This window comes from Onychostoma macrolepis, chromosome 23, assembly GCF_012432095.1.
Source record: "Onychostoma macrolepis isolate SWU-2019 chromosome 23, ASM1243209v1, whole genome shotgun sequence".
NCBI classification, from domain to species: Eukaryota; Metazoa; Chordata; class Actinopteri; order Cypriniformes; family Cyprinidae; genus Onychostoma; species Onychostoma macrolepis.
In genome coordinates this window covers 10,636,051-10,654,076 of record NC_081177.1, presented here as the reverse complement: position 1 = coordinate 10,654,076, position 18,026 = coordinate 10,636,051, and the positions used below count along the sequence as shown (strand labels likewise).

Genomic DNA, 18,026 nt, shown 5'->3' with positions numbered 1-18,026 from the left:
ATAAATACCATGTGAAAGTGTCTTCTAAAAAGGATTCTTGAGTTTTCCTTCTGTTCACACATTCAACATGCTGGTGCAAATGTTGTATCATTTGTAAGTATTGATTTAGAATTTAACTTCAATGATTTTAAATGTTATAATCAGTGTTTCAATGGGTTTCTATTAATTTTGACTTTCAGTGCTGCTCTTTCTGTGTCAACCTGGTAAGAATAGCATCATTAAATAAAAAACATTTTCAAGTACTTAACAAAATTAGCCTAATTAATTTGATTATGTTCTTGCATGTTTCCTCCTTGCAGGAGTAGAAGCAAAGAACAGTGGCCTGTGAAGGAAAATCTGTGTGCCTCTGCTGTAGTGAGTAATTCGGTCATTTCTAAGTTATATTTTTGTGCCCATATAGGACAGATCAGGATCAGAAGGAGACATTGAGCCTTGACCCCAAACTTGACCACAATTCTCATGATATTTTTAAATTAATTAATCGATTTATTATTATTATTATTTACATGTGTCAGCTTTGGGATTAATAAAGGTGACTAAAGCCAACCACGGACGAGCTGATCGCACAACATGCACTCGTAGGATATCAGCTGATCATACCACAAATACTCTCTGCTTTCAAGGAACATCCCTCCATATAATGTCCACGATTAACAAACAAATCTAATTTTATGCATAATTTTACAAGAGCAAGAAAAATATAATAAAGCTCTTCTCAAGTACTTGTCATTGTCTGTCCAGGTGTGATGGGCTGTTCTCTTCCTGCAGTGAACTCAGTTTTCTCTGATCCTTGAGCTCGGACTTGTAAATACCTGGAGGTGTATTATGTCTGTGTCTAAACATCAACCCATTCTCACACCCAACTCGTCACATATTGAAGCTTGGTCAGGACCACTTGGCGTCGCTTTTTGACGCTCAAGGTACCCCTTAGCGTCATTTTTCGACTTGCAGGGTCCTCCGTTGCTTTAAATAGGAAACCCTTAGCGTCAATATGCCGACGCCAAAATGGGAATTTTATCGTCATAATTAAATTATATATTGGGTAATAACATTGCCATTATTGCATATATGTTGGGGTGTGATTTTTCAATGTAAACAGCCACAACAGTTTTATTTATATTACAATATTTACACATTTGTGAGCACATAACCCAACCCCTGCCCCTAAACCTACCATTTGTCAATAAAACACAAGATATAACAGGCAGATACAACTACAGTCATAATTTATTTAAAAAATATGAATATTCCAAGTCTTCCGAGGCAAAACATTTGATTTGTGAGCGGAATAAACGCGATTGCCGTCTCTGTCCGCCGTTAATCCTGTGTGCTGCAGTCTGTGCGCGAATTAAAAAAATGCCGCCAGAAGAAGCCTTAAGTCAGCCTTGGTTGTGAAATACTATTGGTTCTTGTGTGTCTCGTGACCGATTGCGTCATGCTGTTCTGACAGGCTATTGGCTCTTCTGTGTCTCGTGACCAATTGCGTCATGCTACTGGACTGGAGTATCTTTTGAATGAGATGCGAGCGCGTTAACAAGAGCGGGATCATTTTCAGCGATTAAAACCTTGTTTTGCTCTCTTCTTCTCACAAAGACTTCGTATGGCTTCAGAAGACTTGGAATGCAACATGACTTGTTTGTAATGCTTTTATACTGCTTGTTTATGGTCAGTTTTTGCAATAAATACCTGTGACTGCACTTATATTTGCCTGTTACGTGTTTTATGTTGTTCAGAAGTGGGTAGGTTTAGGGTAGGGGTCGGGTTAGGTGCTCCAATAAAAGTATAAATGTATATAAAATGATTTATAATTTTTTTACAAATGCATGCAAACCATTAAACTAAGACAAACAACTGAAAACAACGGAGGATAACGTGTTGTCATAAGCGTCTTGACCTGACGCATAAAGCAAGCAATTGAAAGCAATGGAGATCCTATTTTGTCATATACTGACGCCTAGGGGCACTTTTGGCGTCTTCATAGTGACGCGAAAGGCGTTTGACCATGCTTCAGTTTTTGACGCCTTGGGAGTGAGAATGGGTTGCTAAACATGTACATTTTGAAGTTGATTATTAATCATAAAATTATTTCATTTCAGACATGCTAAGTAGATGATAACAAATGATAATCTTTGTTTTTTACCTTTTATAAGATGCATTGCAATTAAATCAAATAACAATCAAGAGATCTGGTGAGAGGACAACTCAAATTTTTGTAGAATAATCTACAAAACACAAGAGTTGCCTTTATTTTTATTTCTTTTAAAGTTTTGTAACAATTTGTCTTGTAAAAAGCACAATAAAAATTCATTTTGTGCACTAAAACAATTCTATCTGACTTAAGTTTCATGGACAGCCTGGAATCCACTTCAAGAGATCCCCGTAACAGGTACTAGCGAGGTAACAGGCCTATAGTATTTGCAGTTTCTCCAGAAAGAATTTGTAAATTTAAGCCACACTTCAAATGAATGAAAGTGATTGCATTAAATAACAATTTAAATCCAAACACATGATGTTACGTCTGGAGATGTCAGGTGATTTTAGTGGATGTGTAAAGTCTGTTCTCCTCCAGTTCACACAGGTGTATACTGTACATGTCCCAGCATAAATTTTTGAACAATATATATAATATATAGTTGTATCATTTAAAACCTAACAACCCCCATTTTTTTGTGAATTGTTTTGCTTACAAAGACTATTTCTTTAAAATACATGTCACTTGGTTTAATTTCTAATCAGTGACATTAACACATTTTTAAGTGTGGTTGTAGATACATTAACAACTACTTTGCAAGTGTTACAACATTTGTGCAGTTAAAGTGCAATCGCTTAGATATAAAATTCAGATTAAAACATTGTTTGCAAAAACTAAAGGAAACCAACCGCTAGATGAAGAATGATCTGTGGTCAAAGTATATGAACACGAATAACCAGCACATTAAAAATGTATTTTTTCACTCAGAAATTGCCAGTAAATTTTACAAATAATTACAAAGAAACAGCAAGTAACACATTTAATGAAATTTGAAATTTTGATGTACAAAGACTGAAACAGTATCATATTTTACATGCCATAATTAGCCATCACTTGTAAAATTACCATCATCAATGTCAGTTTTTGTGTTTCAGAGGATAATGGTGTTATTTCTGTTTATCATGCCAATTATGGACGACGAGATCTTGGAACCTGACCTCAAAAATGACCAACTTTCCTCAGACTGCCAGTGTGTGCTCCAGGTACAGCAGACACATCTATTTAGACTAGAATCACTTAAGAATCATACAATGTAAAATTAACAAAATTGAAAATGCAATGAGATTTTTTTCTTTGTAAGGTGCAATGGAAAGAGGTCTTGCCTTACCTGCGTATGGGTTTGTGATAAAAAAACAAACATTTATTCTTATTATTGATGTTTATTTATTTTTCTATGTACAAATTAGAATGGAAAAAAGTTATAAAGATATAGATATAGTTGCTGCTAATCTTGTTTTTGGTCTGAGATATTAATTCCCTCCTTGGTGATTTGTTTAAATGCAGAGTCTATGTAAAAAAGCAAGAAATTACAACACGGGGTTTAGAATGGAACTTAAGAGCATAACAAACCTGTAATTTCACAGTTTACACATTTATTAGGGAAGCTTTAATGATCATGTGTCAACAAATGAGAATAATGGGTAGTAAAACGTCTCAAAAATGGAAATGTTCAGACACTACATGCATTAGAAATGGGCTATCATAAATGTCACAATACAAAAAAAAGGCTGTCTCAGGCTGTCTGCCTGTTAAATCTGTTAGACACACTTATATCTGCATAAATGTATGTAACTATACTGTTGCTTATGGAGTCAATTTAATGCCGAATATATATGCAAAAGAAAATAAAGTTTTGCAAAAGAAAATAAGTTTTGCAAAGAAAAATAAAGAATTGCAAAAGAAAATAAGTTTTGCAAAAGAAAATGAAGTATTGCAAAAGAAAATAAGTTTTGCAAAAAGAAAATAAGTTTTGCAAATAAAAATAAAGAATTGCAAAATAGATAAATAAAACAGAGCAAAAGCAATGATTTTGCAATACATATTTTCCATGGCCATATCTACTAATTTATTTGCAATGCAGCTTTTATTTTGCGTTTCAGTCAAGTTTGAGCTTGCCATACCGTTTTCCCTTTGCGCTTCACGTTTCTGCGCGTCTCACTTTGTGGCGCTGTTTTGACATGGGGTGGAGTCAGGAACGGGGCGTGTCTAACAGGCCTGGGCATGCCTCCCTGGAAGTGACGTCATCGGCCCGAGACGCAGATCACAGCTGATCCAGGCACCGTCATTGAGCAGAGGCATGGGGGCGGATCGTTTCCTTTTATTCACTAGCTTTAAAACATGCATGTTTTCATTTTATTAACAAATGTATATGTGTATTAGCAGCGTTTGCTCAAGTTAAAGAAGTTGTTAATATGAACATCTGCTGTTTATTTCTCTCAATGTGTGCACACTTTTATAGCATTAAAATGTGTATTGTTTCATCTGGTTAACTAAATGTGCATTAATAGTGCTTGTTTAAAATCTCTTAACCTGTGCACAGCGCTCTTTGTTTACATTAGTTCAGAGTTACTGCTAGTTTTAATGTAAAACTTCACAAACTATACATCATTAAAAGGTCTAAGACTCAAGCTTCATATCCATCTCGACTTCGTTTTCATTTACATAACTCCTGGCATAAATTAAGAAATGACTGTCACTGGAAGTTTAAAAAAATGAAGCTTGAGTCTTTTGGTTTAAATTTCTCGTGGCCACGAGATATTAATGGGTAAACAAACCAGCGTGACCATAGCAACCTGGGATTATCAGAGATGTATTTATTAATATTTTATTTTTAATTAAGAAATTATACAAAAAATACATTATTAAATTATTATATTAACACCACCACGGGGTAATTTTACCCATGGCTGTTTTTCAAATATGCTACATAATATATTTACAATTAAAAATATCCAAGTCTTACAGTCATTGACTTTTACTAAAATTGTGTTATTTACAATCCCTGTTTATTGTTAAAAAATTGTTTAGATAAAACCAGAACAAAAATGGGGCATTTATACCTATAAGCGCCATCAGGACAAATTTACACATAATTCCTGTCATCACGTTCAAATGAAGATGTTTTAGATGTTTATTCCTCTACTCATAAATGTTCAAACTTTGGATTAAATATTAATTTGTGTTTGCAATTTTTTATCGTTTATGGTTCACTACTGTGTTGCTTATTTATTCCTGAAAAAAAAAAAAAATTCTGAATTATGATGTAATGAATAAAACAATTTTTATGATTACCCCAAGTTTATTGGTGTTGTTCTCTTATTCAAATGATAAATTATATAACTAAACAAATTCATTAATTAGGTGAAACTGTGCACTTGAGTCTGTCATTGTACATCCTTTTCAATGTGGTGAATTAGTATTGCTTATAATAGTCTATTTAGGGTGTTTTAGTCATTTAAATAACATGGGTTATCTTGAAACATTTTATTAGCTATAATATTACAACACCCAAATATGTATTTATTTCCTCATAATTCTCGTTGTCATTGCAGACTGGTTTATATTCATCATTAAGAAAAGTGATTAGTGTAACCTGCTTAAAAATAGCTGTGAACTTAAAACAACAGGACAAAAACATAGCTGATGACTAAACATAATAATTTTAGACTCTAGACATTGTGAAGACAGTGGCATAATACAGTGACATACTACGTTTTTAGCCATATCAAAACAGTAGTCATGGCATGGGTAAATGTGACCCGCTGGCGCTTTTAGGTATACAGCGACCTCTGGTGGTTGAAGTGTTAACCATAGGCTACGTACTGCTGTGTAGGACTGTATCGCGATGTAGACAACATTCGAATTAAGTTTATTATGAATAAATGTTACATAAAGTATAATAAAATAGGCCGACAAGAAAACATTTTTATCCATCCCACAAGTCTTGTAATTCCATGTATTTTATTAGTATTGGTAATATTTTTATATTCGTTGTTATATATTTGATTTATTTTCCCTTCATTTCGATCTCTTAACGTTCAGGGCTGTATAATAATAATAATAATAATAATAATAATAGCCTAATATACACATATATTAAATAAAAAGACACGATCAACGGACTGTGGGATGGATAAATATATTTGATCAGTCTCTGATAATCCCAGGTTGCTATGGTCACGCGGGTTTGTTTATGCATGATTAAACTCATGGCCACTACATACAGTATTATCATGTTCCCACGACTTAATATCTCGTGGCCACGACAAAACTAAACCGACAATACTTTTTAATCTTTTTTTAAACTTCCAGTGCCAGTCATTTCTTAATTTATGCCAGGAGTTATGTAAATGAAAAACGAAGTCGAGATGGATATGAAGCTTGAGTCTTAGACCTTTTTAATGATGTATAGTTTATGAAGTTAATTGCATTCTTTTACATTAAAACTAGCAGTAACTCTGAACTAATGTAAACAAAGAGCGCTGTGCACAGGTTAAGAGATTTTAAACAAGCACTATTAATGCACATTTAGTTAACCAGATGAAACAATACACATTTTAATGCTATAAAAGTGTGCACACATTGAGAGAAATAAACAGCAGATGTTCATATTAACAACTTCTTTAACTTGAGCAAATGCTGCTAATACACATATACATTTGTTAATAAAATGAAAACATGCATGTTTTAAAGCTAGTGAATAAAAGGAAACGATCCGCCCCCATGCCTCTGCTCACTGACGGTGCCTGGATCAGCTGTGATCTGCGTCTCGGGCCGATGACGTCACTTCCAGGGAGGCATGCCCAGGCCTGTTGGACACGCCCCCGTTCCCTGACTCCACCCCCATGTCAAAACAGCGCCACAAAGTGAGACGCGCAGAAACGTGAAGCGCAAAGGGAAAACGGTATGGCAAGCTCAAACTTGACTGAAACGCAAAATAAAAGCTGCATTGCAAATAAATTAGTAGATATGGCCATGGAAAATATGTATTGCAAAATCATTGCTTTTGCTCTGTTTTATTTATCTATTTTGCAATTCTTTATTTTTATTTGCAAAACTTATTTTCTTTTTGCAAAACTTATTTTCTTTTTGCAATACTTCATTTTCTTTTGCAATTCTTTATTTTTCTTTGCAAAACTTATTTTCTTTTGCAAAACTTTATTTTCTTTTGCATATATATTCGGCATTAAATTGACTCCATAGTTGCTGAACATCAAACTGTATGAAAAAAAATAAAATGCCATCTACACTGAAAGGAAACTCAGCTCCACCAAACCTCATCGAGAACAATCAGGAGATCTGGTGAGAGGACAACTCAAATTCTTGTAGAATAATCTATACAAAACACAAGAGTTGTCTTTATTTTAATTTTTATTTCTTTTAAAGCAGTTTTGTAACAATTTGTCTTGTAAAAAGCACAATAAAAATGAATTTTGTGCACTAAAACGGTTCCTGAACAGAAAAATACACCTTGAAGATCATGTTAAAATAAATAATGTAGTTACACAGTTTGCATGTGCTGCACAGTCTCATCTTGATCGCTCTGAAATCATGCGATTAGATAGAGGGGGAATGAAATGCATGTAAACATGATCAGTTAATTATTGAATTAGTTAATTCAACATTGGTAAAATACAGTATAGTAAAGCAAACAATGCCTCATAAATAGCGTGTCAGGAACAGAGAACTAGTGAGGCAACAGGCCTATGTAGCCTATTTGCAGTTTCTCCAGAAAGCAAAGTTAAGTCACACTTCAATGAAAGTCATGGCATTAAATAACAACATATAAATCCATACACATGATGTTACATCTGGAGATATCAGGTGATTTTAGTGGGTGCATAAAGTCCAGTTCACACACGTGCTCCAACATAAATTTTGAATAATATATAAATAGTTTTATCATTTAAAACCTAACAAATGTTTTGTGAATTGTTTTGCTTAAAAAGTGCTGTAGCCTATTTGTTTCAAATAAATGTAAAGTGACATTCACACAATTTTTTGTGGCTGTAGATACATGAACAACCAATGATGCAAATTTGCACGCAGTTTGTACAGTAGCAAGTGCAATCGCTTAGATATAAAATTCAGATTAAAACATATTGTTTGCAAAAACTAGAAGTAACTTTGTCTGAAACAATCCGCTACATGAAGAAACATCTGTGGTCAAAGTATGAATATGATCTCATCCTTTCAGAGGAGATTTCAGAGGAAGATGTCTGCCAATCTTATCATATTTTAACATTTACCAAAAGATAACGCAACTCAGTGAACCTGTCTTCCACAACCGTATATGTCAGCATAAATGAGAATATGCTGTTCATCAAGTATCCCTTTCCCTTTCTCCCTCCCATCTCTCCTCTGTAGTATCCTCCTCTCTTCCATCACCCACCCATTTCTCATCTCTGGATGTGAATGCAGCTACTGAGACTTTATGCTCTACCTTAACCTCTTGTCTAGACGACATTTGTCCTCTCTCCTCTAGGCCAGCACGGGCTGCTCCTTCCAACCCCTGGTTATCCGAGGTTCTTCGTGAACATCGGACTACACTCAGAGCGGCAGAGAGAAACCGGCGCAAATCAAACGATCTGTCGGACCTCAGTAGGTACCAGTCTTTGCTCACATCCTTCTCTGCTAAAGTCCACACTGCCAAATCCTCACATTTCCACAACAAGATCGACAGCGCTCCAGACATGCGTAATCTCTTCAGAACATTTAATTCCCTCCTCTGTCCCCCTCCACCTCCTCCCACCACTTCTATTATAGCTGACTTTTTTTTACAGACAAAACTAGATCGATCAGTGATCAGTTTTCACCTCCACGCACACAGGACCCTCAACCTACCACATCCACTGCTAAAACTCCCATCTTCTCTTTCTGTCCCCTCACTGAGGCTGAAGTATCCAAGCTTCTCCTCTCCAACCATCCTACAACATGTCCTCTTGACCCAATCCCCTCACACCTTCTCCAAGCAATCTCACCCACACTCTTACCGGCACTTACACACATCATCAACACATCCCTCCTCACAGGCATCTTCCCCACGGCGTTCAAGCAGGCTCGGGTAACACCACTGCTCAAAAAACCTACATTAAACACTTCTCTTATAGAAAACTACAGACCTGTCTCTCTCCTTCCGTTCATAGCGAAAACACTTGAACGAGTTGTCTTCAACCAGGTCTCACTGTTTCTTTCACAGAACGACAAACTGGACGCTAAACAGTCAGGTTTCAGGAGTGGCTACTCAACCAAGACTGCGCTACTCTTTGTCACTGAAGCCCTGCGAATTGCAAAAGCCCATTCCAAATCATCAGTCCTCATTCTGCTGGATCTATCTGCTGCTTTTGACACTGTCAATCATCAGATACTCCTCTCCACCCTCTCATCACTGGGCATCACTGGCATTCCACTTCGCTGGTTTGAATCCTATCTCACTGGTAGGTCTTTCAGGGTGGCCTGGGGAGGGGAGGTATCCAAAGCACATACACTGGTCATTGGGGTTCCTCAGGGATCGGTTCTTGGACCCCTCCTCTTCTCCACATACACTACATCACTGGGTCCCATCATACAGGCACATGGATTCTCCTACCATTGCTACGCTGATGACACACAGCTCTATCTCTCTTTTCAACCAGGTGATCCAATGGTAGCTGCACAGATCTCAGGCTGCCTGGCGGACATCTCGGCATGGATGAAAGAACATCACCTGCAGCTCAACCTGGCAAAGACTGAACTTCTTGTCTTCCCTGCCACTCCGACTCTACAGCATGACTTCACGATCCAGTTAGGTTCATCAACAATAACCCCATCAACTTCGGTCAGAAATCTTGGTGTAATCTTTGATGATCAGCTGACCTTCAAAGACCACATTGCAAAGACTGCTCAATCTTGCAGGTTTGCACTATACAACATCAGAAAGATCAGGCCCTTTCTGACAGAGCATGCTGCACAACTTCTTGTCCAGGCCCTTGTCATTTCTAGGCTGGACTACTGCAATGCTCTTCTGGCTGGACTTCCGTCAAACACAGTCAAACCTCTACAAATGATTCAGAATGCAGCGGCACGACTGGTCTTCAACGAGCCCAAAAGAGGCCATGTTACACCTCTCTTTATCTCCTTGCACTGGCTACCGGTCGCGGCTCGCATCAAGTTCAAGACACTGATGCTTGCATATAGAACAACCACAGGCTCAGCACCCGCTTACTTGCACTCTCTATTAAGAATCTACATCCCCTCCAGAAATCTGAGATCTGCTAGTGAGCAACGCCTCGTGATACCGTCACAGAGAGGCTCAAAATCACTCTCCAGAACATTCTCGTTCACCATTCCTGGCTGGTGGAATGATCTTCCCACCCCTATCCGGAATGCTGGATCCCTGTCAATCTTCAAGCAACAACTGAATACTCATCTCTTTCGACAGCACTTGACTTCATCCTAAACTTTAAAAAAAAAAAAAAAAAATCTTTCTCTTTACTTATTCCTTCCTTTGGTAGTTTGTACTTATTTGAACAATGCCTGAGACTTGGTGTTGCAAGCACTTCGTCTGTTTGATTGCCTCTTCAAGATGAATCGCTTTATGTATTCCCCAATTGTAAGTCGCTTTGGATAAAAGCGTCTGCAAAATGACTAAATGTAAATGTAAATGTAAGTAATTAATTCCACCTGGATGTTTAATGTATGGTTTTTGTAAGGGGTTAAGATTTTCCCTATAGCGCATCCATGTCAAAAAGTGTTTTTTATGACAAGGTTCCCATTATTTTATGAACACCAGCTTCAGGTACTTTCAAGAAATGTAGGAACCCTGTTATGATTTCAACATTTAAATCAAGATTATGAAGTGTAACTGTAATTTCCTCTTTTGTTATCTATTGTCAACAGGTGGTGATACTTCTACTGGGTTTGTTATAAATACCATCATGTAACTTTTCATAGGAAAACAAGATTTTCATTTTTGTTCACGTACCAATCTACCATGATGGTGCAAAAGCTTAGCGGGATCACTTGTAAGTATTGTTTTTTCCACTTTGATTTAGATTTTTTAGATTCAGTATTTTCAGGATTTGTTTCTGTTTGATTTTACAGTGCTGCTGTTGCTGTGTCAACATGGTAAGATTAATGTTCAAAGCAGTTCAATCCAAATAAGCCACACTTTTCAGTACAGGACAAAATGTCATGATTTATTTAAAGTCATTTTACTTTTCTCACCAAACAGCATGTTTCCTCTCTGCAAGTCATAAGAAATCACTGATTTGTGAAGGAGGGTCTGCATACCTCAGTTGTGGTAAGTAATCTAGACTCACATACAGTGTTTTTAAACTTAATGATTCTCATAGTCTTCTTACGTGTGTCAGACTCGGGATACATACATGTCCTTAATGCCAACTATGGACGGACTGATCGCAGAACATGCTCTACTGGAAGACCACCTGCGCAGCTCTCAAATGTTCACTGCTTCGAAGAAACATCCCTCCGTACGATGACTGTTAGGTAGGATTAACTGATAGCAGAGAAAATATGATGACTTTGCAAGAGCATGAAAAACCGTAACCTTTCGTATCTTCATTTTTAAGTACTTGTCATTGTCTGTTCATGAATCAGGTGTAATGGAAGAAAGAGCTGTTCTGTTTCTGCAGTGAACTCCGTTTTCTCTGATCCTTGTCCTTGGACTTATAAATTTCTGCAAGTGTCTTATGAGTGTCGCCCACTGAGTAAGTCAATGGTTTGATTCACATAATTTTCAACCTGTATTTTGAAGTAATCTTAACAATCTTGGTAAATCCTTCTGCTAATATTAATGACCCTTGTTCCTATTTTCCACCTAAATAATTCTAGAACAAAGCATAACTTGTGAAGGTACCAAAAGTGTCATTTCCTGTGGTAAGAATCATCTCAAAGTTCTTTTAATAAGCATATGTTTAATCCCCAGGTGTCAGTTCAGCCGTGAAAAGCAGTTGTCACCAATGTAACCAACACACTTACAAAGTTTTGTAATAATGTTCGCTCAGAAATAGCTAGTATTTCACAAAGAAACAGCACGTATTTGATGAAATGTGAAATTTTGAAGTACAAAAACAATATGTTCTTGTAAAAGATATTTTACATGTGATGGTTAGCCATCACTCATGAAATTATCATCATCAACATTAGTTTTTCTGTTTCAGGGAAGAAGGGTGTTATTGCTGTTCATCATGCCAATTATGGACGACGGGATCTGGGAACCTGCCCTGATAATTTTGTAACTAGATCAGACTGTTACTTTACTCAGACTTCCAGTATGCGTTCCAGGTACAGCAGAAACCATAATCACTTCAGAATCATACAATATTAGAAAAAATAAATTAAAAAAATGCAATAATATTTTTTTCTTTGTAAGGTGCAATGGAAAGAGGACTTGTGATCTAGACGCTTCAAATTCAGTGTTCTCTGATCCGTGTCGCCATGTCTATAAGTACCTGGAAGTGACGTACTCCTGTGTGTGAGTTTATGAGTAAAAAACTATTCTTATTATTGATGTTTATTTATTTTTCTATTTACAAATTAGAGCAGTAGGAATTAAATTAAACAGTTTTGATCAGTTTTGACTATTTTCTCTGAGGGTTGGATTGATTTTCAACACCTTTATAAAGTTGGTTTATTGTATACTTTGACTATTGATTGTATAATTGTATAATATTGTATAAATTGAGATCTCAATGAAAACTACACTGTAAAAAAAATCAGTAAAATTTGCGGTAAAAAACCCGGCAGCTGTGGTTGCCAGAATTCTACCGTAAAAAATACAGTTACAACATTTTAGGTTTTAACTTAAATTTACAGTTAAATACCGTAATTTCATTAACGATATAATGTTAATATACCAACCTGATAAAGTACTGAAATCTGTTTTGTACCTTTGAAATACACTGATAACCACCAAGTGCAGGTGGTGATGAGAAAGTCACATGATGAACCAAAGCCTATCACAAGCAGCTTTTAAATAATAACATATATAGAAGGTGCACAGTGTCATTCACTAAACAGCATCATGGTGAGACTCATTAAACTGAAATATGCAATAAACATTAATTTAACAACATTAGATGTAACATACAACCCTAATAAACATAACTGATAAGAAAAAAACTAAGAAGAAATGTAGTTATTTCAAAGAAAAAAACATCAAATTCAAACAAATTCTGGGAACATCAGTTTACGTTTTTTCCCTGTAAATTTGACAGGAACTTACCGTTAACTATTTAACAGGTTTTTACTGTAGCATTTTCACAGTTTTTTACCATTAAAATCACAGTCATTTTTTACAATGCTGCAATGCTTGATTTCTGTCTCAAAGTCACAGTGCATGAGTCGGTGAGGAAACAGCCTGGAAGAACAGAAGCACATCCTTTTCTTTAGCACTGCTATTTCTGTTTCTCTTTTCTTTAAATCTGCTTCAGAACTGTTTATTGCAAAAAGCTTCATACAAATAAATTGCAGTTGAAATGAAATCTGCCTCCCCTCCTTCACACACTGATGTCCTTTGAACAATAATGACATGCACAAATGTTACTATATATAATATATTGTTTAGAGAGATAAGAAACATGTCTTTTATAGGGAAATAAGTATAATATGTATAGAGAAGTATATAAAACACTGATAGACGCTTATACTGTCTTCTCAATTGTAATTTGGGCAGTTCATTGATCTTATCAGATGCAGCAGGCATTTTTGTTATTGCATTTGTAATCATGCTAAAACAGTAAATGTCCAATGTATGATCAAAACATGCAGATAAATAACACTCAAGAGCAATATAAAGGACATAATGTTTGAGATTTCCTGGTTCAGAAAACCCTTCAGGATTATGACCAACCAAAGATCACAAAACTATCTACTGATAAAAAGGCACAAGATATGGAAATAATTCTTACATTTATTATAACAAGCTGGAAAAATGATGCTGGAAAAATGACTCCCTGCCACATTGTGACTCCCTTCATTCCAGCAACATGCAGATCTATTCTGCTGAGACCAAATACATTACCATTGCCTTGTCCATTATCATCCTGATCTCTTGGAGTTGTCATGATAGAACTGTGTTGGTGTAACTCCAGAATCTGGACTGAGAAACACTTTGCCTGGGATGACCACAGATCATGGTATTGAGAAGTTCTGGGAATGTGAATGCACAAAATCATACAATACCATAACAGTTACAACTTCTATGAAAATTGTCAGGGGTCTCAGTTGGGTCTTATAGGTGATTGAACAATAAGGCAGTAAAATGAGATATAGAATCATAAAACATTTGCAATGTACAATCGACCAAGTTAACAATCAACAAAAGATTTGTTATCTGTTATTTACAGATGATAACGGATCTGTCTTTATTATAAATACCATGTGCACATGAGTCTTAAGAGAATTCTAGAGTTTTCCTTCTGTTCACACATTCAACATGCTGGTGCAAAAGCTAAGTTGTATCATTTGTAAGTATTGATTTAGAATTTAACTTCAATGATTTTAAATGTTCAATTCAGTGTTTCAATTGGTTTCTATTTTGATTTTGACTTTCAGTGCTGCTCTTTCTGTGTCAGCATGGTAAGAACGGCAGTTAACAATTTATGTGTAATTAAATAAAAAAGATTTTCAAGTCCAGGACTAAATTATTTAGGTAATTTTATTATCGTCTTGTACGGTTCCTCCCTGCAGGAGTAGAAGCAAAAAGAACAGTGGCCTGTGAAGGAAAATCTGTGGGCCTCAGCTGTGGTGAGTAATTCAGTCATTTCTAAGTTATATTTTTGGTCTTTTGCGCCCATATTACCAACCCATTCTCACACCCAACTCGTCACATATTGAAGCTTGATCAGGACCACTTGGCGTCGCTTTTTGACGCTCAAGGTACCCCTTAGCGTCATTTTTCGACTTGCAGGGTCCTCCGTTGCTTTAAATAGGAAACCCTTAGCGTCAATATGCCGACGCCATACTGGGAATTTTATCGTCATAATTAAATTATATATTGGGTAATAACAGTGCCATTATTGCATATATGTTGGGGTGTGATTTTTCAATGTAAACAGCCACAACAGTTTTATTTATATTACATTATTTACACATTTATGAGCACATAACCCAACCCCTGCCCCTAAACCTACCATTTGTCAATAAAACACAAGATATAACAGGCAGATACAACTACCATCACAATTTATTCAAAAAATATCTTCCGAGTTAAAACATTTGATTTGTGAGCGGAATAGACGCGATCGCCGTCTCTGTCCGCCGTTAATCCTGTATGCTGCAGTCTGTGCGCGAATTCAAAAAATGCCGCCAGAAGAAGCCTTACGTCAGCCTTGGTTGTGAAATGCTATTGGCTCTTATGTGTCTCGTGACAGATTGCGTTATGCTGTTCTGACAGGCTATTGGCTCTTGTGTGTCTCGTGACAGATTGCGTCATGCTACTGGACTGGAGTATCTTTTTGAATGAGATGCGAGCGCGTTAACGGAGCGGGATCATTTTCAGCGATTAAAACCTTGTTTTGCTCTCTTCTTCTCATAAAGACTTCAGAAGACTTGGAATGCAACACGACTTGTTTGCAATGCTTTTATACTGCTTGTTTATGGTCAGTTTTTGCAATAAATACCTGTGACTGCACTTATATTTGCCTGTTGCGTGTTTTATATTGTTCAAAAGTGGGTAGGTTTAGAGTAGGGTCTGGGTTAGGTGCTCCAATAAAAGTATAAATGTATATAAAATGATTTCTATTTTTAACAAATGCATGCAAACCGAAAACAACGGAGGATAACGTGTTGTCATTTTCCATAAGCGTCTTGACCTGACGCATAAAGCAAGCAATTGAAAGCAATGGAGATCCTATTTTGTCATATTCTGACGCCTAGGGGCACTTTTGGCGTCTTCATAGTGACGCGAAAGGCGTTTGACCATGCTTCAGTTTTTGACGCCTTGGGAGTGAGAATGGGTTGATATTACACAGTATGCGAGAGACCGGAAGCAATGGAAGAGAAAAGAGGAGAACATGAGGAGACTTTGAGCCTGGACCCCTAACTGTAAATTCTCATGATATTCTCATGTTTTTTTTTACATATGTCAGCTTTTGGATTAATAAAGGTGATTAAAGCCAACTACGGGCGGACTGATCGCACAACATGCGCTAGTGGGAAACCAGCTCATCAAACCTCAAATATGCAGTGCTTTCGAGGAACATCCCTCCGTACAATGTCCACTCGGTAGGATTAACACATAACACAATTTTACAAGAGCTAGAAAATTTCAATTCTTATGTCAATGGAACATTAAAGCTCCTCTCAAGTACTTGTCATTGTCTGTCCAGGTGTGATGGAAGAAAGAGCTGTTCTGTTCCTGCAGTGAACTCCGTTTTCTCCGATCCTTGTGTTGGGACTCATAAATACCTGGATGTGTATTATGTCTGTGTTAATAAAGGTAAATTTTGAAGTTGATAATTAATCATAAAATTCTTTAGCTTCAGATATGCTATGTAGATGACAAATAATAATCTTTGTTTTTTATCTGTTATAAGGTGCATTGCGAAGAAACCAAATAAGTGCATCGGATTCTGTCCACTCTGATCCTGTTACGGTGTCCATAAGTACCGGGAAGTGATGTAACTGTGTATAATTTAGTGACTACCCTGTCACGTAAATGTATTTTTTTGTATGTGTGAAAAGGAAACAGATAATAACATTATAGATAATAAAATACAATTGTAGATAATTTGTGGGATTCTCTCTGTTAGGCTATATCTGTTAGACACACTTATATCCGCATAAATGTGTGAAACTATAATGTTGTTGAACATCAAAGTGTATAAAAAGAAATTGAACGCCATCTACTCTGAAAGGAAACTCAGCTCCACCAAACCTCATTAATTGAGAACAGTCAGGAGATCTGGTGAGAGAATAACTCAAATTCTTGTAGAAGAATGTACAAAACACAAGAGTTGTCTTTATTTCATTTTTTATTTCTTTTAAAGTAGATTTGTAACAATTTGTCTTGTAAAAAGCACAATAAAAATACATTTTGTGCGCTTAAACAATTCTGACTTAAGTTTTATTGGCAGCCTGGAAGTAAGTAATATTGCACATTATCTTTAGGCAATGCACCCAGTAAAGCACTGAGCTTGAGTTGGGAAGGATACAAAAGTTTGTTTTTCAAGGTACTTTGTGACTTTTCTTACTTCATACACACACAAAAAAAGCAAAACTTTGACAAAATTTGATTTCTTGATGATTTTTTAATAAACTGGAAGCCAGAGTACAAAGTCTAGAACATTAATTTTATTTTTATACCTATTGAGATATTACAATACTAGAAACCACTGATATAATTAATTAAGCTAGACTAAGGTCAGTGGTAAATCTAAGATAAGAGTCAGGACCAACCACTTGTGACAAATACAGACATCACAGCAAAGTAATATTGATCGAGCGCACGATTTACTTAAAATGAGGGAACGAATTAATAAAACGTGCCCACCATTTATTTATTTTTTCTTGCATGTCATGTGCAGGGCTCCGTACTTAGACATCGTTAAAACATAAATAAAATATATTTAATCCTTGAAAGTGCATATCTTATTCATAACAGGAAAGGAAGCAGAAGAGCGGGAGGAGAATTATCCAATTAACCAATTTGGAAAAGATTTTGGATTTAAGCATGCAGGCAGTTCTTCCAACTCGTGAAACGCTGTCCAAAGAGCGAGGTCAAACGCTAGTTTTCACAATATTGGGAGAATTTCAAAATCCTTTGCCGAGCCCTTATAGCGAGCACTACCTCATTCTTGCCACAGTAATATAAAGGAAAAAAAAAGGTGGAAATGAGTGACCAATAAGCGCTCCTCTGCTGCCATCTACTGTGGTAATCATTTCTTCATCACAACGTAGGCTATATTTTGGTTATCCCGTTAAAACAACATTTAAACTGGATAATCTTTAGAGCTTTAAAGTCCTGGAAAGAGTTGTGTAAAATACTTAAAGG

At 36.2% G+C, this 18,026-nt stretch overlaps 2 protein-coding genes across 2 annotated transcripts; both read left to right on the top strand.

The window, feature by feature from the left end:
- The first annotated feature begins 2,376 nt into the window (after positions 1–2,376).
- On the top strand, positions 2,377–9,414 carry LOC131531916 (uncharacterized). The gene is made up of 3 exons (XM_058763103.1): positions 2,377–2,397; positions 3,113–3,234; positions 8,517–9,414. Exons 2-3 carry the CDS (start codon positions 3,197–3,199, stop codon positions 9,097–9,099), a joined length of 621 nt encoding a protein of 206 aa, XP_058619086.1. The 5' UTR covers positions 2,377–2,397; positions 3,113–3,196; the 3' UTR covers positions 9,100–9,414.
- Positions 9,415–10,900: 1,486 nt separating this feature from the next.
- LOC131532296 (L-rhamnose-binding lectin CSL3-like) lies at positions 10,901–16,972 on the top strand. The gene is made up of 14 exons (XM_058763815.1): positions 10,901–11,034; positions 11,114–11,137; positions 11,244–11,312; positions 11,383–11,518; positions 11,630–11,739; positions 11,864–11,908; positions 12,193–12,316; positions 12,405–12,504; positions 14,442–14,499; positions 14,588–14,611; positions 14,723–14,779; positions 16,123–16,258; positions 16,363–16,472; positions 16,570–16,972. Exons 1-14 carry the CDS (start codon positions 11,004–11,006, stop codon positions 16,650–16,652), a joined length of 1,107 nt encoding a protein of 368 aa, XP_058619798.1. The 5' UTR covers positions 10,901–11,003; the 3' UTR covers positions 16,653–16,972.
- Positions 16,973–18,026: the final 1,054 nt, after the last annotated feature.